Here is a 21589-nt window from a genome sequence, read left to right on the forward strand (position 1 = left end):
GAATAGATTTTTCATTAGACCAAAACTAACCCGGTCTTATCTCCGGCGCAGAGTTGCGCCTCGCTTATGCACTGCTTAATACACACAAGAGAGCAATAGGCAAATATCTTTACATATGAAAAAATTTTAATATTAAGGATATATATATAGGATATAATAAGAATAGATATAGGATATAAATATAAATGATTAAAATATTACAAAACATATTATTTTCTAGCCTACATAAATATGAAAAATCACTGCTTTTATGTCTTCTTCATCTCGGGAGGCTTTTTCAGTTCATTCATAACAATTTGCTTTTGTATGTTATCATTATTAGCAGTATTATTTATTATATCCATATGTATATTTGTTTTATTAAAAACAAGCTTAGATTTGCCCACCTGTCAGGTTTTAGACCATATGGGGCACAGCATGTGTTTTAGGATATAACTCAGGTTTTTGAGCACACTTTGTTATTATTATTTATTTATTCGTTTGCTGGAAATTAGAACTGAATTTAGAAATAGTTTTGAAACAAATCTTTGCGCTTAACAAACAAAATTAATTATTTATAGACTAATTGATGTCTGTGCGTAAAGGTTTCCCTATCCAAGAGCGAAAGTGAAAGTGATCCATTATCTCTCATTCTCACGCAGTAGATGCTCTGTTTAACAGTTTTCTGTTAAAAAAAACTGTAACTGTTAACTGTTTGCTTGTGAAATGCTCATTTTTTCCACTTAGACTTACTTTGCGTCCTGTAAATAGCGAATGCGCTCTTGGCGCGACGCAGCTGACTCTTAAAGGGAATGGGAGATGAGACTATAATTGGTTTATTCTTAAAACACACCTATAACTCATTAAGAAAATAAACTCAACCCTTTTAGACCATGCGCCTTGGCGCAAGGCAGATTTTCCCGTCCTTAAATTAGCAAAAACGCGTCCTGACACGCTCTGAAAGCGATTGTGCCCTGCGTTTTGCCCTGCGTTTTGCACTCTGCGCATGGACCGTAGGAAATATCTGTAGGAAATATCTGTTAATTACCAGTTTCGTATTTTGTGTTTTTCATTTATTTACGGTTGTGAATTGCATTATGGGATGTTGATCTATGCTCTGTTTACTTTTAATGTTGAAAATTCAACTCTACAGTTTAACAAAGTGACTTTTATTGACATTTTAGTTGTTTGTGACAAAATATTGCTTAAGAAATAATATATAGAGAACTTAGTTTGTAAAATAATATATAGAGAACTAAATTTGTAAAGTAGCAGAAAATGTATATTGGCAGCTTAGTACTAGGTTTTTGCAGCATAACATACAATGCCAACCCAGACAATATATCACTTCTAACTATTTAAAATGTTCATTAAGGTCACTTTTAACAATTTTGAAGGTTAAACGTTGAAGGAAACATCAAGAAACAAAATAAGTGAAAAATATTCACAAAATACAGAAAAACTGTCAATTTAGAGATATGTTCACAGTGTCTAATGAATAAATACTAGTATCTAATAATAAGTAGTAATACTGGCATATATGCAATATACAGTAATAAACAGTAGTTAGTTAAATTAAAATACTTATGCCCTAAAAAAGTCATTGATATCTGTTCATATTTAGGTCATTTAATATAAAAATGTTTTCCTAAATACTGTAAATAAATTCAACAGTTCTGTTTAAAACAATTCAGAGAAGTGGAGTGAATGTGTTTTTTTTTTCTATACAAATACATTTTGCAGTATAATTTAATTTTTCAACTAAAGAAAAGTACATTTAGCTAGACGACTGAATGTGTTCAAGAAACAATGAATGAAGTCAGAAATGATTTCTGTAAACTATATAAAATATGATAACATTACTTTTAAATCTGTCATGTTTTGATACAAATGTTTGTTATTAAGTGTTTTTTTGCTGTATAATTCTGTTTGTTGTTTGTTATTAAAATGCAGCATTACACATTTTATTAAACTAAAGGCCATTTTTGACTCAAATGTAAAGAATTAAATGAGATCAATTTAGATTATTTATACATTCAGATTTGAGATTTGAGAAATTTCTTTTCTGACCTAGTAATGGTAATCTAAATACACTTTAAATGATGTAATTTGTAATTAATTACTTTTCTGAAGTACTTTAACTTATCGAGCAGTTTATATTAGTAATAAGGGTACTAATATGGTATTAGTTCTATAAGAAGAAGCACTGGTAGCTAATGAATAAATACTACTAGTGTACAATCTAAAAAATAAGGTATGTTATATTGATGTGATAAATGTCTTGACATATGTCCAGTTCAACACACAGCACAACTGATTTGTTCAATTTCTAATTCTGATTCCCTTTCTCTGTTTGATTGCCTAACAGACCGGATATACAGTCAGAATGTGTCTGTTTTAGGGAAGATGCGAGAGGAGTGGTTGAATGAGCATGTTAAAGCCTGTGAGGTGAGCTTTGCGCCCTGGCCTGCATCACACACACAAACACACCCCAACACCCAACAACAGATACCTGACAAATCAAACATCATCATGTCTGCTCATGTAAAGCATGTGTGCCTCAAGAGCTTGATCGTTTAATAGTAAGCAAAACACTGCAGGGGAATAAGAGAAATGAATGTATTCCTGAATTTATTAAGGATTTCAAAATGGTTTGTATTACAGGGTTTTTGAAACGGTATGTTTAAATATGCAAATGAAGCATCATTTGATTAAATATGCACTAAATTGGTTGCATTTCTTGCACACAAATCTGAATATTGTATTAAATTAGATTGTTTTTTTTTTTTTGTTTATTTGACAAATTAGTCTCGAAGGTTTTTAAAGCGGTGATTTTGGGAGTCATCCCTCCATAATTCAGAAAACATTACTAACAGTCAAAAAAAAAAAAAAACAATATAATTTTTAATAAATGTATATTATCAGCTACCATAGGTTCCACGCAGTTCCTTCATGTTGTTCTAACACAAATCGATGTCAAACTCTAGTGGATTAAACATAAAACAATTAGGTTGTCCCCCCCAAAAAATCTAGAATTGTGTTGATTCAGCTCATTTTAAATGAGTAGTTTGAACAAGCCGCCTAAATAATCTTTTGAGTAAACCTGGTCTGGTAGAATTTAAGGCTCAGTCCAGGAAAAAAAAGAAGCTATTTTTGAGAAAACTTGACAAATATATAACAAAAGGAACACTTTAAAGTGTATTTTGAATGTTTACTTCACATTAGACAGAAAACCCTCTCAAAATTGAAAGGTGAAGGACTTTTTTGTTCTGCAGTGTCTTGGATTAAACAAAAAAATACACCAAAATGCCTGAATTTAAACATGGCTTAATAAGTATAGTTTTTTATGTGGGTGATTATTGACTGACGCGAGTGAACGGTTGTTTTATGACATTATGATCTTTCTGCTTTGGCATCTTGTGCATGTTGTGGCAGTTTTTCGAGAAACAGGAAGTGGAGAGGATTAACACTTTGAGGAATATAGTGTGGACTCATCTCAATCATCTCTCCCAGCAGTGTGTCTCCAGTGATGAGGTAAACTGAGCTGTGCGTTTTTAATGCTGTGTATGAAATACTATTTCTAGTTTCAAGTGTTACGAACCCTTTTTTAATCAAATCAAAATAATTAAGTCATGAAGGGAACGCAACATAAAGAGTACACATGAACTAAGTTGTCTAAATTAATAAATTTATTACAACCAAAACAATCCAACAAATCATGTGTCACAACTAAATAAGAATCAATAAAGAATCAATAACTCACGTTCTCCAACAACATACAACACTAACCAAAGACTAAACAACCCAACAATTAACAAATTAGAGCAAAGTAAGACTTAAAGAAAACAAAACAGTAAATTAAAGAAACGAAAAGAAGAAGTCTCCTCTGTCTCCGCTCAAGGATGGTCCGTATTTATAGCCAATTTCAATAAGCGCAACTCGCCGCAGGTGCGCAAAGGCGGACTCTATAGGAAACAAAGTGAGTGACGTCATGACACAAACACAAGCAACGAGACAGGCACTAAAGAGAACGTAACACAAGTCTCAACTCAAAATAGCCTTTCATGATAACCGTAAGCTAATTATTGAGTAAATCACAGTGTTCACAATGTTTTCTTGAGTGTGCTGCAACTCAGAAAACAATACTTTTAACTATTTATAAAAGATAAATTGGGCGACGCGGTGGCACAGTAGGCAGTGCTGTCGCCTTACAGCAAGAAGGTTGCTGGTTTAAACCTCTGCTGGGTCAGTTGGCGTTTCTGTGTGGAGTTTGCATGTTCTCGTGGGTTTCCTCCGGTTGTTCTGGTTTCCCCCAGAGTCCAAAGACATGCGGTACAGGTGAATTGGGTAGGCTAAATTGTCCGCAGTGTATGAGTGTGAATGAGTGTGTATGGATGTTTCCCAGAGATGGGTTGCAGCTGAAAGGGCATCCGCTGCGTAAAACATGTGCTGCATAAGTTGGCGGTTCATTCCGCTGTGGTGACCCCAGATTAATAAAGGGACTAAGCCGAAAAGAAAATGAATGAATGAAAAGATAAATCACTTTATGACTGTCTTAAATTATGGATATACATTAAAGTGTTAGTTCAAATTCTGTTATTAAATTAAATGTTGTTCAATCCCCTGAGACATTCTTTCATCTTCGGAAGCAAATTAAGATATTTAAGATAAAATCTAGAAAGCTCTCTCATCCTCCATAGACAGCAACAGTCCCGAGATGAACAAAGTCCAGAAAAAGAACCAAAAATATTCATTCATTCATTCATTTTCCTTCGGCTTAGTCCCTTTCTTGCTGCGAGGTGACAATGTTAACTACTGAGCCACCATGTTGCCCCTACCGAAAACATTGTTAAAACATATTGGGCTCTATTTTAACGGTCCATGCGCAAAGCGCAAAACGCAGGGCGCAAACGCTTTCAGGGCGTGTCAGGACGCGTTTTTACATTTACATTTACATTTAGCCATTTAGCAGACGCTTTTATCCAAAGCGACTTACAAATGAGGACAAGGAAGCAATTTACACAACTAAGAGCAACAATGAATAAGTACTAAAGGCAAGTTTCAGGTCTGTAAAGTCTAAGAAGGGAAGTGTTAGTATTTTTTTTTTTTTTTTTTTTTTTTATACAGTTAGTGTGATATTCAAAGGCAAAGGCAATTGCAGATTAGGAAGTGAAGTGGAGACTAAATAGTTGAGTTTTTAGTCGTTTCTTGAAAATAGCGAGTGACTCTGCTGTTCTGATGCAGTTAGGGAGTTCATTCCACCAACTGGGCAGATTGAGCGTGAGCGTTCGCGAAAGTGATTTTTTCCCTCTTTGGGATGGAACCACGAGGCGACGTTCATTCACAGAACGCAAGTTTCTGGAGGGCACATAGATCTGCAGAAGTGAGTGCAGATAAGAAGGAGCAAAGCCAGAAGTCACTTTGTAGGCAAACATCAGAGTTTTGAATTTGATGCGAGCAGCAACTGGCAGCCAGTGCAAACGGACTAGCAGCGGAGTGACATGTGCTCGTTTAGGTTCATTGAAGACAACTCGTGCTGCTGCATTCTGGAGCAGTTGAAGAGGCTTGATAGAGTTAGCTGGAAGCCCAGCTAGTAGAGAGTTGCAGTAATCCAGTTTGGAGAGAACAAGAGCTTGAACAAGGAGTTGAGCTGCATGTTCAGATAAGAAGGGTCGGATCTTTCTGATGTTATAGAGTGCAAATCTGCACGATCGAGCAGTTCTAGAAATGTGGTCAGAGAAGTTTAGTTGGTCATCAATCGTTACTCCAAGGCTTTTCACCATTTTGGATGCAGTAATGGTTGCCCCATCCATCTGGATTGAAAAGTTATGGTGTAGAGTCGGGTTGGCAGAAACTACAAGCATTTCCGTTTTTGCGAGGTTCAGCTGAAGATGATGATCTTTCATCCAGTGTGAAATATCCAACAGGCAGGCTGAGATACGAGCTGGAACCGAGGGATCATCAGGATGAAAAGAGAGGTATAGCTGGGTATCATCAGCATAGCAGTGGTAGGAGAATCCATGTCTCTGGATGACTGGTCCTAGAGAGGATGTGTAGATGGAGAAGAGAAGTGGCCCAAGAACAGAGCCTTGAGGTACCCCAGTGTTTAGATGCTGTAGGTTGGACACCTCTCCCCTCCAAGACACCCTGAATGACCTGTCAGAGAGGTAAGATCTGAACCATTGTATAACAGTGCCCGCAACGCCCAGTGACTCAAGCGTAGATAGCAGGATCTGGTGGTTGACAGTGTCAAAAGCAGCTGACAAGTCCAGCAAAATGAGGACTGATGATTTAGAGTCTGCTTTAGCCAGTCTGAGATCCTCCACGACCGAGAGCAGGGCAGTCTCAGTTGAGTGGCCTTTCTTAAAGCCGGATTGCTTGTTGTCCATGAGATTGTTTTGAGTAAGAAAGTCCAGGACTTGATTGAACACTACTTTCTCCAGAATCTTGGCCATGAATGGAAGCAGGGATACTGGTCTGTAGTTTTCAAGTAGCGTATGGTCCAGGTTGGGTTTCTTTAGCAGTGGGGTTACCCTAGCCTGCTTAAATGAAGTGGGGAATAAACCAGAGTCAAGAGATGTGTTAATTATGTGAGTCAGTGTTGGTATGACTGCAGGAGAGATGGCTTGCAAGAGATGAGAGGGAATGGGATCGAGTGGACAGGTGGTTGCATGGCTAGATAGCACAAGTTTGGACACCTCAGACTCAGAGAGCTGAGAAAAAGAGGTGAGTGTGTGTGGTGTTGGTGTTGTATCTTGCGTGTTTGTTGTAGGTGCAGCAAATTGAGCACTGATTTTTGCAGTTTTGGTGCAGAAGAATGTAGCAAAGTCATCAGTAGTAAGTGTGGAGGATGCGGGTGGAGGAGGAGGATAGAGGAGGGAGGAAAATGTTTTAAAAAGTAGGCGAGGATTAGTGGCATTGTTGATTTTCAGACGGTAATACGTCTGCTTTGCAGAAGTAACCTCAGCTGAGAAAGAGGACAGAAGAGTTTGGTATGTTAAGAGATGTGCAGGATTTTTAGTTTTCCGCCAAATTCTCTCCGCAGCCCGAAGTTTTGAGCGATGCTCACGGAGAGCATCCGAGAGCCAGGGTGCAGGAGGACTGGCACGGGCTGGCCTGGATGCAAGAGGACATAATCGGTCTAGACATGATGCTAGTGTGGAGCAGAGTGTATTAGTGGCACTGTTCGAATCAAGTGCAGTGAGTTTGCGAGATGGAGGAAGAGAGTCTGAAACAATGGTGGATAGTCTATTGGGTGAGAGAGATCGTAGGTTTCTGCGAAAGGTAACCAGTGTTGGAGTGTGTGGCGGCTCAGGAGTAATGTGGATGTTGAGAGACAGAAGGAAATGATCAGATATTTGTAGTGGAGTCACTATTGTTTGATCAGTGAAGCAGTGTCGTGTGTAAATAAGGTCTAGCTGATTACCTGATTTGTGGGTAGCAGAGGTAGGTGCTCTTTTTAGGTCAAAAGAGGCAAGCAAAGTCAGAAAGTCTGCAGCTTGCGGTTTGTCAACGTAAATGTTGAAGTCACCTAGCACCAATAAGGGAGTGGCAAAATTAGAAAAAGATGAGAGAAGAACATCCAGTTCATCTAGGAAGTGACCTAATTTACCTGGTGGGCGGTAGATGACAACCACATTTATGTAGAAGGGGTGGATAATGGTGACTGCATGAAATTCAAAGGAGCTGATTGTTGGCAGGGACGGTATCAGAGTAAATTTCCATTCTTTGGAAATTAGTAGTCCAGTCCCACCCCCTCTCCCTGTCTGACGAGGAGTGTGGGAAAAAGAGAAATTAGCAGAAAGAGTAGCATGTGTAGCAGTGTCCTCCGGCCTCAACCAGGTCTCAGTTAGAGCCATGAGATTATAGTCAGAATATGTGGCTATGGAGGTAATAAAATCAGCCTTGTTAACAGCTGATTGACAATTCCAGAGGCCCACGGAGAGAGAGAGTTGTGAAATAGTAGATACATGTATTGAACGAAGGTTGTGAGGATTACGCCTGCAGCGTACCTCCCGTGTTTTGCGAGTGTTAGTAATAACAGGAATTAGAAAACACATAATAAAAGTGCACTGACAACAAAAAAAAATAAGTGTAAAGTAAAACAATAAAGTACTCAAGTGCTTTGTCGGTGTCTTTGCTCGGTGGAGTCGCGCAGGTAGAGTCAATGGTCTTTACCCTCGTCGGTCTTCACACGAGGCGGTCTTCACACGAGGCTGCCGCGACCGCTGCCGCGGTGAACTAGTTGTTTATATAGCCCCAAAGCACTAGCTGATTGAATTCAGCTGGACACGCCTCGAGAGTCAAAACAAGGGCCGAAACTGAGGCGGACGACGCGAAACCGCGTCTGCGTTCGCTACACAAGCTCTTATAGTAACCAAGGAAACAGTGGCTAAACAACTTCTAGTATTATACACAACTGAAAGCAAGTTTAAATGTCCTACAACTTTACACAAACAGCTGGAAACAAGTCCTCAAACCATACACAACAACTGAAACAAATCTTAAATGTACTTACAGGCTGCTGGTCTAGATGCTGCTAAAGTGCTTCTCCTGCCGACTAATGCTAGCGTGCTCACTATATAGTGGTTACCTGGCGTTTGGACACGCCTCCCGAGTCAAAACAAGGGCCGAAACTGAGGCGGACGACGCGAAACCGCGTCTGCGTTCGCTACACAAGCTCTTATAGTAACCAAGGAAATAGTGGCTAAACAACTTCTAGTATTATACACAACTGAAAGCAAGTTTAAATGTCCTACAACTTTACACAAACAGCTGGAAACAAGTCCTCAAACCATACACAACAACTGAAACAAATCTTAAATGTACTTACAGGCTGCTGGTCTAGATGCTGCTAAAGTGCTTCTCCTGCCGACTAATGCTAGCGTGCTCACTATATAGTGGTTACCTGGCGTTTGGACACGCCTCCCGAGTCAAAACAAGGGCCGAAACTGAGGCGGACGACGCGAAACCGCGTCTGCGTTCGCTACACAAGCTCTTATAGTAACCAAGGAAACAGTGGCTAAACAACTTCTAGTATTATACACAGCTGAAAGCAAGTTTAAATGTCCTACAACTTTACACAAACAGCTGGAAACAAGTCCTCAAACCATACACAACAACTGAAACAAATCTTAAATGTACTTACAGGCTGCTGGTCTAGATGCTGCTAAAGTGCTTCTCTTGCCGACTAATGCTAGCGTGCTCACTATATAGTGGTTAACTGGCGTTTGGACACGCCTCCCGAGTCAAAACAAGGGCCGAAACTGAGGCGGACGACGCGAAACCGCGTCTGCGTTCGCTACACAAGCTCTTATAGTAACCAAGGAAACAGTGGCTAAACAACTTCTAGTATTATACACAACTGAAAGCAAGTTTAAATGTCCTACAACTTTACACAAACAGCTGGAAACAAGTCCTCAAACCATACACAACAACTGAAACAAATCTTAAATGTACTTACAGGCTGCTGGTCTAGATGCTGCTAAAGTGCTTCTTTGCTAATTTAAGGACGGGAAATCTGCCTTGCGCTTTGGTGCATGTTCTAAAAGGGTTGAGTTTATTTTCTTAATGAGTTATAGGTTTGTTTTGAGAATAAACCAATTAGAATCTCATCTCCCATTCCATGTAAGAGTCAGCTGCGTCGCGCCAAGAGCGCATTCGCTATTTACAGGACATAAAGTAAGTCTAAGTGGAAAAAATGAGCATTTCACAAGCAAACAGTTCACAGTTGACAGTTTTTTAACAGAAAACTGTTAAGCAGAGCATCTACTGCGTGAGAATGAGAGATAAATGATCTACTTTCACTTTCGCTCTTGGATAGGGAAACCTTTACGTACAGACATCAATTAGTCTATAAATAATTAATTTCGTTTGTTAAGCGCAAAGATTTGTTTCAAAACTATTTCTAAATTCAGTTCTAATTTCCAGCAAACGAATATATGAACAATAATGACCAAGTGTGGTCAAAATACTGAGTTATTTCCAAATACACCTGCCATGCCCCATATGGTCTAAAACCTGACAGGTGGGCAAATCTAAGCTTGTTTTTAATAAAACAAATATAAATATGGATATAATAAATAATACTGCTAATAATAATAACATTATACAAAAGCAAATTGTTATGAATGAACTGAAAAAGCCTCCCGAGATGAAGAAGACATAAAAGCAGTGGTTTTTCATATTTATGTAGTCTAGAAAATAATATGTTTTGTAATATTTTAATCCTTTATATTTATATTCTATATCTATTCTTATTATATACTATATATATCCTTAATATTTAAATTTTTTCATATGTAAAGATATTTGCCTATTGCTCTCTTGTGCGTATTAAGCAGTGCGTAAGCGAGGCGCAACTCTGCGCCGGAGTTTAGACCGGGTTAGTTTTGGTCTAATGAAAAATCTATTATAGATTCTCAAAATAGCAACGCACCAGCGGTCCGCCTCAGAACGCCTTCCTTTTTAGACCAGAACGCCTATGGGCGCAAAAATGAGCGCTAATGCATTTGCTATTTAAACAGCGTAGCGCAATGCCTCAAAACGACTCTTGCGCCAAGCTTAAACTACCAAAAAACTACTGCGTCATGCCTTGCGCCACACTGCGCCGGGTGTATGATAGGGCCCTTAATGTGACTTCAGTGGTTTAATTGTGCCCATATAAAGATCCAAGAACACTTTTGTGTGGCAAAAAATGGCTTTGTTTGCCTTTATTATTTCAGCATCAGATCAGGGTGTGCATTTACTAAAGACAACATGATGATTGCGTGTAGCTGCCTGCAATTGGCAATATGTATTGCCCATAGTAAACACGAACCCTGATGTAGAAGACATTGGAGAGTAAAAAATTTTTTTTTTTGGTGCGCAAAAGGGTTCTTGGAGCTTCATATGATTACAGTAGAACCACTGAAGTCACACGGACTGTTTTTGGTTCCATTTCTGGAACATTGCTGCCTTTGGAGGATGAGAGAGCTTTCTGATTTCGTCTAAAATATATTAATTTGTTGAGTAATTAAACCTTTAAGATGATACTTTTGAATATTACTCAAGTTTGTACTTTTCTGATAAAGCAGATTGATGTATAGCAGGGGTGGCCAATCCTGTTCCTGGAGATCTACCTTCCTGCAGATTTCAGTTGCAACCCTTATCAAACACACCTGTCTGTAATTATCAAGTGGATTTCAGGTCCTAATTAATTGGTTCAGGTGGGTTTAATCAGGGTTGGAGCTAAACTGTACAGGAAGGTAGATCTCCAGAAACAGGATTGAGCACCCCTGATGTATAGTATAACGCCTGTTCTTACGTTATTTGTTTGTGTTTTGCAGCTCTATGAGGAAGTGAGGAAGTCTCTGGAGCAGTGTAACATTCAAGAAGACATTGAGCATTTTGTCAACCTCAGGAGGACCGGAGACAAACCACCAGGTAACTCTCAGAAAACAGTTTTTTCGTTGGTCACATGTATCGTTGTTATGTAATTGCTGAGGGAACTCAATCATTTCAGTTGGAATGCACGACTAGGCTTACAAAATTTGGGACCCAGAACAGTCTATCAATGTATGTTGTTTTTTTTAACATTCTTAAAACATTCTTTCAACCTTAATACTCCGGTATCGTTTACATATTTACAGTCATGACCATACAAAGCATTATCTATTTATTGTTTAATTATTAAAAGTAACTTAAGAACCATCATGCGGGACATTAAATGAGAAGACATTCATTTGTCCATTAAAACGCAAGATTTTTTTAGACTTCCAGAGGTACTTGGATTTTGTTTCTTCAGCACTAAATAACAGTGACTTCAACAGTCTAATTAATTATAATTTAATCATTTAATTATATATAAATATGTTTGTTTGTTTTTTAGATGGATTGTGATTGGCTGATTGTCTCTATTCATTAGCTGTATTATAATATTTTAAGAGTGAATCTAAGATATAGTCATCATCAGCCGTTGAGTGTTCACTTTCCTGTCGTCATAATTAATATATAACTAATTAATAATAGATGCTATAATTAATAACACACTATTGTTATCAAATTGTGGCGAGGCAGTGGCGCAGTAGGTAGTGTTGTCGCCTCACAGCAAGAAGGTTGCTGGTTCGAATCTCAGCTCAGTTGCCGTTTCTGTGTGGAGTTTGCATGTTCTCCCTGCCTTCGCGTGGGTTTCCTCCGGATGCTCCGGTTTCCCCCACAGTCCAAAGACATGTGGTACAGGTGAATTGGGTAGGCAAAATTTTCTGTAGTGTATGTGTGTGTGTGTGAATGTGTGTGTGGATGTTTCCCAGATATAGGTTGCGGCTGGAAGGGCATCCGCTGCGTAAAAACTTGCTGGATAAGTTGACGGTTCATTCCGCTGTGGCGACCCCGGATTAATAAAGGGATTAAGCCGACAAGAAAATGAATGAATGAATGTTATCACATTTTTTAGTTCTAATTTAAATAGAAATGTAATTATTAAATAAATTGATGCATAAATTGAGTGTTTTTTCTTTCTTCCCCAGTAGATTTCTCATCAACTCATCATTCACCTAAGGCTAATTTACAATTAGTTTACTCTACAATGTGTGCATATTTTAATTTACTAGAATTTAAGTTACAATATGCTCACATACTCATGGTGTTTTAGCCGTTGTGGACATTTTTATGTGTGGATTATGACTTCAATTTGTAATATTTTATTTACCCAAAAACACTTTATTCTCTGTTCTTTTATTCACCCTCATCAAGTTCACCAGGGCATTAAAGGGATAGTTCACTCAAAAATAAAAATTCTGTCATCGTTTACTCGGCCTTCACTTTAAAATCTAAAAAAAGTTTCTTTCTACTGTTGAACACAAGAGAAGATGTTCTGAATGAAATGCTGCTACTCACTGACTTCCATAGCAATCCCCCCCCCTATTTTTTGTGTTGTTAGGGCTAGTAATTAAGGTCATTTTTATTTTTTAGGTCAACTATTCCTTTATGTTGCTGAAAATGTGTTGATTAAAAAAATGCAAGTTAAAAAAAACATGCAAGCAAAATAAAATTAAAATCCCAAGTCTCTTGGTGATACACTAAGGTCTTATTAAGTGAACGACTGGTCTGCAAGAAGCTGAATATTATTTCCAGCATGTAATGCTTATTAAACTTACCTGTCCTCAGCACCCATTCCATATGAGAACTTCTACAACAATCAGAGATCTGGTGTCGTTCGCTCACTTCCACCGCCCAGGTGAACCCTCAGTCCCTACAGATGTAGAATTTAGACAATCAGTCATATTATTCTTACTGAATATAATCATCACCTTCAATATTATCTTGCCTCTTTTCTGTATTTCTTCCAGGAGAGCAGCAGCACCTCCACCGCCAGCTGCAGGAAGTATGCAAATCTTACATGTGCACTATATTTAAACATTCTTTTCTGGATGTTTACTCAATTCCCAACTCTTCACTTCATCTTCTATCTTCAGACGATCCTCTATACTCGACTGTAGCAGAGCCAGGGTACAGCATACTACGATACTAACCCGAACGTGACTCTGTAAGAATTCTCGCTGGAATTTACTCTTGACAATTGGTTTACAAATAGTTTTATTAATGCTGGACCAAGAATTATACAGCGTCTAATGCTATTTATGAATCTTTTGAATGGTCCATTGAGGAAATGGTGTTTCAGTTATTCTTTTTGTTTGTCTTTTGCAGTCTTCTAGAGCCTTTCTGCTGCTCAGTAGGATCACATCAGGCATCTGTGAGGTTTTTCATCAAGCACATTGGTTATCTTCTAATGCTGCTGCCAGCTTCCTAAAATCATGGGGTGAGAATATATCGTAGCCTGGTAAAAATAAGGTGACCTTTTCCACAAAAACATTTTTAACTTGCTAAATCGAAATCCACCTTTAGCGAACTGTTGCGTAAAAGTTGTCACTACATCGATCACATCATCAAAACAACATTGTGTAAACCTGTGTATTTTAATGACTGTAAAAAAGATTGACCTATATATAAATTAAAGGGCACCTATAATGAAAATCATCTTTAGTAAGTTGTTTGGACAGAACTGTGTGTATGTATAGTGTGTACACAGTTATACTGGAGTGATCTAAACACAACAAGTCTCTTTCTTAAATTTCCTGATCTTAAAATAGGATCCAAATCCCTCCCATTTTGAGGTCCCCCACAACGTGACATGGTTTCCTCACCCACTGAATTGATTGACAGCTCGATATTATCATGTCTCTATAGTAACGCATATAATCATATCAAAAAGACAGGACGTGCGCAAAGCAACTGGGGTTAAAAGATCTGTTCAGCTTGCTGCGATCATCAGTCATCATCAAATGTGATCATTAATGAGTTTTACAAGTTTGAAAAAAATTTTTAAACAGTGCATATTTGCAATAAAGCCATTAAAATCAATACGTTATTCATCACCACAGCCGCATAACAGTACAATGATAAAAGAAGACGCTTCAATTTAGGATTGTGGACTTAAATCAGGTTTATTTTGTACATTAACATAACGGATATCTATACAGCAGTGGATATTAACGTGTATCCTGTCACATTTGCTGTGCAAAAACAGCACAGCAAAGCTAAACTTGTGTGTGTGTGTGCACGAGCAATCTTTATAACAACATTGTGTGTGACTCATCATTGCAGAAAGGCTTGAATTAACTCCACAACAAATATAACAAACAACCGTTAGGAAATCGTAAGAATGATTAGCTCCATTCTGGTCTCTCACTGTGCTGTTTGTCTAGGTGAAAGTTACAGGTCTGACACGGGCGTGAGAACGGTGGGCGGAGAGAACCAGCTCATTTGCATTAAATGCACAGGCAACAAAAACAGCTATAATGTTAAAACAGCTGACATTTCCCAGATTTAAAAAGGTATAATAAATAATCTGATGGGTAATTTAAGTTTAAACATACACACACGTTTTGGAGACACAAAAGATTTATATTAAATCTTGAAAATGGTTCAAATAGGTGCCCTTTAAGAAATGTAAAGGTGAAGTTAATGATTTGAAAGCACTAGTGGCATCGAATGGAATTGCAGTGTTTTTTTGAGCTGCCTGATTGGGCTCGGCCAATAGTGTGAGTTTGGGAGTAAGACTACCATTTTGGCCAACCAATAAAAAGCAGATGATGAGAACTAACATTAATTTCAGTTTGGTGCAGCTAGTGTTGTGTAAATGAAACATTTCACTTGAAAAAAAAACTTTAAAGGCTACAAAAATAATTTATTTGTAATGTAAAATTCTAGATACTGTCAGAACAGAGTACCACTGGAAACATTGCTTCAATAAATGTATATATTATTTCATCTCATTGACCTGTGATAAACTGTCAGCTTTATTATACTCATATGGAGTGTCTGTTTGAGGCGTGAAAAGAAAACTATTTCTAAGTTGCTGAGTGAACTGAGTAAGTTTCTCGGCTAAATTCAAACAAAAAAAAAAAAATTCTATATTAAATATTTACACAAAAATATTAAAATAACAAGTGACAGACCAGAAGTCCATCATTTATAGGTTAATACAGAGATAGATACAGATCTGATGTGAGCTGTAAATGCTTTCAAATATTTGAAAAGTTTTAAATGTCTGCACTTGTGACCATCTGAATGGATGAGATGTATATTCTAAACAAAACTATGAATGTGAGGTGAGAACAAACTGTATACTCTGACCGAAACATTATTCTTGGAATGGAGAGTTCAGCTCTAACCAGGCCCAACACTGATGCCTACTAGTCATGTGAGTCTGAAGACCCGGATTCACTGTTTCAGGGCATATTTCTAATATATACTCATGGATTTGATCTTAGAGTGCAGTCTTTATCATTTGTATTTAAGTCAAGTTTATTTATTGGCACTACTCTTCCATTAAGACCCTTTAACATTCATATAACCTTTAGAATTCCTTTATATTGTAGAAAGCTTCTTTAGGTTGTTAAAATCTCCTTAACCCCAGGAAAATGGTTCTTTTAAGAAATGTTGACAGAAAGGTTCTTTGGTGAATGCAAAGATTGACTCTTCTATGGCATGCATGCAAAAACCCTTGATTTGGGATCTTTGTTTTCAAGCAGGTATGCTACAAATTACCTCAACAATTAATATAAAACTTTAAAAACAGATTTATTAAAACTGTCTTTGACACAGAAAGATACTGTCTCACTGATGAAACAAACGGTTGCTCCATTTTTTACACAAGAGGTATAGTTTTGATCTTCTATTTCGCCCTCGCATTCACACGATGCAAATTTGTAGGTCAGAGTTCATAAAGTCAGTATGCCATGTGTTACAACCAAACGTAACTGATAAGGAAATAGTGTAAGATCACAGGTGAAATCAGACTTCTCAAATTATATTGAAATTGGTACCCCATTGTGATAGGCGAAGATGAAACATCAAAAAAACATAGGTGCTCCAGCTAATTCTTTTCCAAACTGTCCTCCATTTCACAAATTTCATGGCACAAAAAGACAGGAGTTGTTGTTCTTGGAACTAAATCCATGTTCCAGAATTTGTGTTCTATAACTTATTGCCAAAGTCCCTGTTGTCCTTTATCTTGCTCTCTCATTGGCTGTAGGTCATCATCGATGTGTTTTCAGACAAAACACATTTCTCAAAGCAGGTTTTGAATCCCCAGGTCATTAGCTTGTCTAATATTTCAGTCAGTGTCTCATTGACAATTCCCTCTGATGGCATCTTTGATATTTCACACTGTGAGACTGTCACTCGTGTGAACAAGCACCTACACTGCAAATTTTAGATAGTAGATTTAACTACCTTAGAGTTAAAATTAACACTCCCTAAGAGTTTATATAGGAACCATTATAAAGGTGATAAAATAACACTTTTGAAAGAGTTAACATTATCAACACTGAAAGAGTGTTAATTAGCAAACTCTTATAGTGTAAAATATCTTTTAAATTAACGAAAAATACCAGCAGCTGTGGTTGCCAGAATCTTTCTGTAAAAAAAACGAAAGTTTTATGCTGTGTTCACACCAGACGCGGAACGGGCGGATAAATCGCGCTATTCGCGCGTAAATAACCGCGTGAACATTTGAGTTTACTCGCTTCATTCGCGCGTCAAACCCTGCTTCATTCGCGTGTCAAATTCACTTCAGAACAGACGCGGATTCGCGTGACGGGCAGGGCTTCTATCTGCCCAAAGACTCTAGCTTCATAGCTAAATGGCTAACATGAATTTTATGAAGAAAATAACAGTGTTTATGTGCTTTATGAAGACTGAAAAACAGCAGATACGTTTAGGGTCGTGTCTGAGTCCACTACATCCTTTCAGAGGTGCATCCAGCACTGTGAGCTCATAAACTCCTCCAGAAACTTAACCTGGATGACGGAGGCTTTCAGCGGTGCTTCTGACTGAGCCAAGCCGAGTTTGATGAACTGTTGTCGGTGAAGGCTGGAGGATTTCCCTCGGAACACCGACAACAGGTTCTACATCACAATCACGCCCCCACAAGAGCAAGCTTCTGATTGGTTAATGCGGCGCAAATGTACGCTGAAGTTCAGATTTTCGAAATCGAGAGATTCGCGCGAAACGCTTGTTAAGCGCGTCAAATGCACAAAACGCTCAATTCGCCCCGCGCAATTTGCGTCATTCGCGCGTATTGCGTAGGATGTCTATTCGCGCATTTGCATTGACTTAACATGTAAATCACTTGCGCTTGAGGCGCGTTCCGCGTCTAGTGTGAACGCAGCATTATGGAACTGTTTAATGTACAGAAAATAACCGTATTTCATGAACTGATACAATGTTCAATTCACTAAATCGTAGCTTAGTGCACAAAAATGTAAAGTCATTAGATGCATTAATGTGTTCATGTGTGATTGCAATTAACAAACAGATTTTCACTGCATTAGTAACTACACAGTTACATTTAAACAGCAGAAGATGCGGCCCAACATAAGATATGCTCAGTTTATCTTTGACTTGAACACAGACGCTACTATCCTCCATAATGGTAACAGAAAAAAAACATTTTGATATTTTTTTCCTTTCTTCTTTTTACGGAAACATACTGGCAGCTGTGGTTGCCAGTAATCTACTGTTTTTACCATTTTACATTCATAAATTTAACCTACAGAATATTTCTGTTAAAAACTCATTCCACAGTCTGTATTTTTCATCCAACACCTCCGAGTTCAAGGCATTTGTATGCGTTTTCACAAAACCTGTCGGGGGTTCTATTTTTTGTCCTACTCTGAATCTAATCTGAAGTACCATTTTCCATTTGAATAAGTGAAATGGTATTATGGATGCTCCATGGAAGAGCCTGTGACATAACTTTTAAAGATTGTACTGAAACAACCTTAGGTCAAATAAAAGCCTGGCTCTTCAGATATTTCAAATCTAGTTGTACAACGTTATTATCAAGCCTGAGCTTTAGCATCTTCACAGAGAAGGTCATGTGACTCCTGTTTATGTACACATAATGATGTGTCATGATTACAGGACATGAAGTACTTTGGTTGGTCTTAGCTGGACAAAACACCTTGGCTCTACATGAAATGCTGTTAGTTTTTCAACTCACTCAACAATTCGAGTCACCTAGGTTCAGCTCTCATTCGGAACCCAAAGGAACCGACAGGATCCACTTGGTGTGTGAGAGGTGAATGCCTTCCCATGTGGGAAAACCTTGGTCTTTACTGTACTATGGTCTCTGATTGAGGTCTTAAAACACAAACCTTTCCCACCATCGCTGCTGATGTTTATATCAGACTTGACTGTTGAGGTTTCAGTAAAAACCTGAAACCCATTAAAAGCCCCAAATATGTTCACCCTCTGCCTTTCAGAGGACATCGTAAGGCGATGATCCTGAGCCAAGGTTGACTCTTTAGTTACATCCTCAGGAACCATTTGATCCTGGGCCTTCAAATCAAGCTGTTCAAGTTCATTATCAAACCTGATTCGCTTGGAGCCTGTAGGACAGTCCTCAGCATCTCCACACAGAAGGTCAATCCAGCTGGACCACAGATGCTGCTTGACCTCTGATGCTGGGCTCTGTGTGTCAGCGCTGGAGTTAGTTAAAGCTGTGGAAGATGGATCTGATGGCTGCTCTTGAGTCAGCAGAGAGATCCAGGAGTGCTCTGGAGAATGATCTTCATTCAGCCACTCATTAGTGCACTGTGACAGCGAGTCTGTCTGGAACGATGTTGTCAGGGCCTAGAACACAGGAAGTGAAATTGACAAACGGTCATTTGTGGGTGTGACACTGACAGTGTAAAGCTCTTGCTGCCCTCTGGCTGCTGAAGTTTCATTAATGTGTGTGTGTAATACAGTGGTTACTAAACAAGGGGCTGAGAACACTGAAAGTTACTTAAAGTATGGCAAAGCAAGTGTTTAGTTTGGCCCAATTTTAGTCAAGTAAAACGGAGTGAATTCAAAGCAAATCTTGGTTTTTAATTGTTTTAGTCACTACACTTCTTTCAAAGGGTTTCCTACTATTTTGAGACCTATATATATATATATATATATATATATATATATATATATATATATATATATATTATAAAATTAGTAATATAAAAATCTTTTGAGACATTTTTCAATTACAGGGGTTGGAGTCCTGCAGAGTTTAGCTCCAACAGCACCTGTATGGAAGGTTCAAGTATATCTAGAAAAGCCGCGGTCTCACTAGAGTTTGTGCTATTGAAATTCTGTCGTATGGTGATGCGAAAATATGATTAGATGTTTACAAAATGAGTGATTGCTCCATGTTTTAAATTTCTGTCCAGAGAGGTCATGTTTTCATCTTCTATTGGTAAAGTTATTAAAATAATTGTATATGTTGTCTGTTTATAGTAAACCTCTCCAAAAAAAGAGGTGCTTTTTTTTGTAAACTCAAATTTGAAAGTGTACCTTTTAGGTTCTGTGTGGTCTAGGTTGCTGTAATTAATTTTGGCGGTTCCTGCACATGTAAGTTATCATGAAGAAAAATGACCTTGTAATCTATTTAAAAGTTATTCTATACCAACTGATAAAAGAACGGAACCACTTATGAGGGTATTGGGCCCTTCAAAATTTAAAGAATGCGGAAGTAAATTGTGTCATGGACATGGTACTACGTATGCAGAGTTCAATAAAAACCCTAATTAATATAAATTGAAATGTTTTTACTGAACAATAATATATTAATATATTTTTTCTTATGCATTTGATTGATTTTTATTTTCATTAATGTTGCAGAAAAATAGCATTTTCAATTAAACATTTAAAATAAATATATAGAAATATAAGTTAACTATATGTTACCATGGGAACCTGTTACGTCCACCCGTTCCTTATAATTTACTCATTTATTTACACCCCATTTCATTCAGTCTTTAGAGTTTACCGTCCTTGCTCAGAATTTTATACATAATAAACTAAAACTGGTTCAGAATAATTCCTGAAATGTGCAGTAAAAAAGGTAAGCAACATTAATTCAGATTTTATGTTGTTTACAAAATTGTGAATTGAAAGCATTTTTTCTGATTGGTTGTTTTAAAATTGCCATTCATGGATGAAGAACCATTTCGTATACATCAATTACAAGAACTCGTATCTGTCTTGTCTTCTTATTTCCATCACTTAATTATTTACAGTTAAACAACACTTTACATCTAGTATTGTGGCGTAATATTCAGTCTGTTTAGTCAGGTTTTTCAGGTGAGCATTGGTCTCCTTCAGGGCAGATATTTCCTCTTGCTTTCTCCTGAGTGTGGCATGAAGCTAGGGAGAGAGAGAGAGAGAGAGAGGGAGAGAGAAGCACATGATTATTACTCAGTAAAACAATTAGCAAAGTATGTGATGGAGACATCAGAGATGATGTGATTCACAAACATGTGCTCTCAAAACATCCCACAAATAATGAGCTCATTCAGAGTCAGTCCGCATACTTGAATGACTCTCTGTCACAGGTATGAAATGTCATTTTATAGGTGACATGCCGCTGAATGTGAATAGATAGCTCAGGTATTTGAATTACAAATATAAGGATGCACTGATAAGAACATTTCTCAGTCACTAAGCAATAAAAGGCAAAACAGAGAAGTGGTCATCAATTATGTCACATAGGACATTTTTTCATTTGGAAATCGGCAGCTGCAGAGTGACAATGTTTTCTCATGACTCTGCTGTTCGCCAGTTCTCTAAAATATGTTGACTTATTTTAAACCTACTGGTTTTGTGGATTATTAAAGTTATTAAAGTTGGGCTATTAATTTGAATAAAGCTTTAAATATTGATTTGCCACTGACAAAAATGTCTGTTTTGTTATATTAAATGAAACAAACTATATATATATATATATATATATATATATATATATATATATATATATATATATATATATATATATATATATATATATATATATATTTATTCATTTTCTGTATGGATAAATGAGCACACATAATATCTTCATTTATCGTAAAATTGTGTTTAAAGTGTTTGCGGTTTTGGGTCTTCTTAAAAAATGAAGTGTCTGTAGTTTCCCCTGGGTTACAATTGTGACCAATAGGAAACCACATACTTTTAAAATGCTTGTTCAGAAAAGGCAAATTTTTGGTTTCAAACATTTCATTGGCTGATCAAATTAGACCTTGACCTTGAA

General features: G+C 37.5%; 3 protein-coding genes across 6 annotated transcripts in view; 1 reads left to right on the plus strand and 2 right to left on the minus strand.

Moving 5' to 3' along the window:
* The window catches only part of pstpip2 (proline-serine-threonine phosphatase interacting protein 2), a 39274-nt gene extending 23981 nt beyond the window's left edge, over nt 1-15293 (plus strand). For both annotated transcript variants that reach the window (XM_087270154.1, XM_087270155.1), the window contains 7 exons: nt 2348-2427; nt 3415-3513; nt 11307-11403; nt 13126-13195; nt 13308-13342; nt 13434-13504; nt 13666-15293. In XM_087270154.1, coding sequence (XP_087126280.1) covers nt 2348-2427; nt 3415-3513; nt 11307-11403; nt 13126-13195; nt 13308-13342; nt 13434-13489 — 437 coding nt within the window. In that variant the 3' untranslated portion in view covers nt 13490-13504; nt 13666-15293. The remainder of the gene's footprint in view (nt 1-2347; nt 2428-3414; nt 3514-11306; nt 11404-13125; nt 13196-13307; nt 13343-13433; nt 13505-13665) is intronic.
* Nucleotides 4927-21589, minus strand: part of LOC147841961 (uncharacterized) — a 280011-nt gene continuing 263348 nt past the window's right edge. The window contains exons 2-3 of one of the 2 annotated variants that reach the window (XM_087270144.1): nt 7592-9327; nt 4927-7510 (exon numbers count right to left, since the gene is read on the minus strand). In XM_087270144.1, the coding sequence (XP_087126270.1) occupies nt 5142-7510; nt 7592-8039 (2817 nt within the window). In that variant the 5' untranslated portion in view covers nt 8040-9327 and the 3' untranslated portion in view covers nt 4927-5141. Of the gene's footprint in view, nt 9328-21589 lie in introns of both variants that reach the window. The other variant, XM_087270143.1, reaches the window with a different exon arrangement.
* The window catches only part of mcidas (multiciliate differentiation and DNA synthesis associated cell cycle protein), an 8673-nt gene continuing 3160 nt past the window's right edge, over nt 16077-21589 (minus strand). Inside the window, exons 4-5 of one of the 2 annotated variants that reach the window (XM_087268772.1) lie at nt 20596-20706; nt 16077-19158 (exon numbers count right to left, since the gene is read on the minus strand). In XM_087268772.1, the coding sequence (XP_087124898.1) occupies nt 18550-19158; nt 20596-20706 (720 nt within the window). In that variant the 3' untranslated portion in view covers nt 16077-18549. 2 annotated transcript variants of the gene reach the window in all.

The sequence above is a fragment of the Danio rerio genome, chromosome 10 (assembly GCF_052040795.2).
Source record: "Danio rerio strain M-AB ecotype USA chromosome 10, GRCz13ab, whole genome shotgun sequence".
NCBI lineage: Eukaryota > Metazoa > Chordata > Actinopteri > Cypriniformes > Danionidae > Danio > Danio rerio.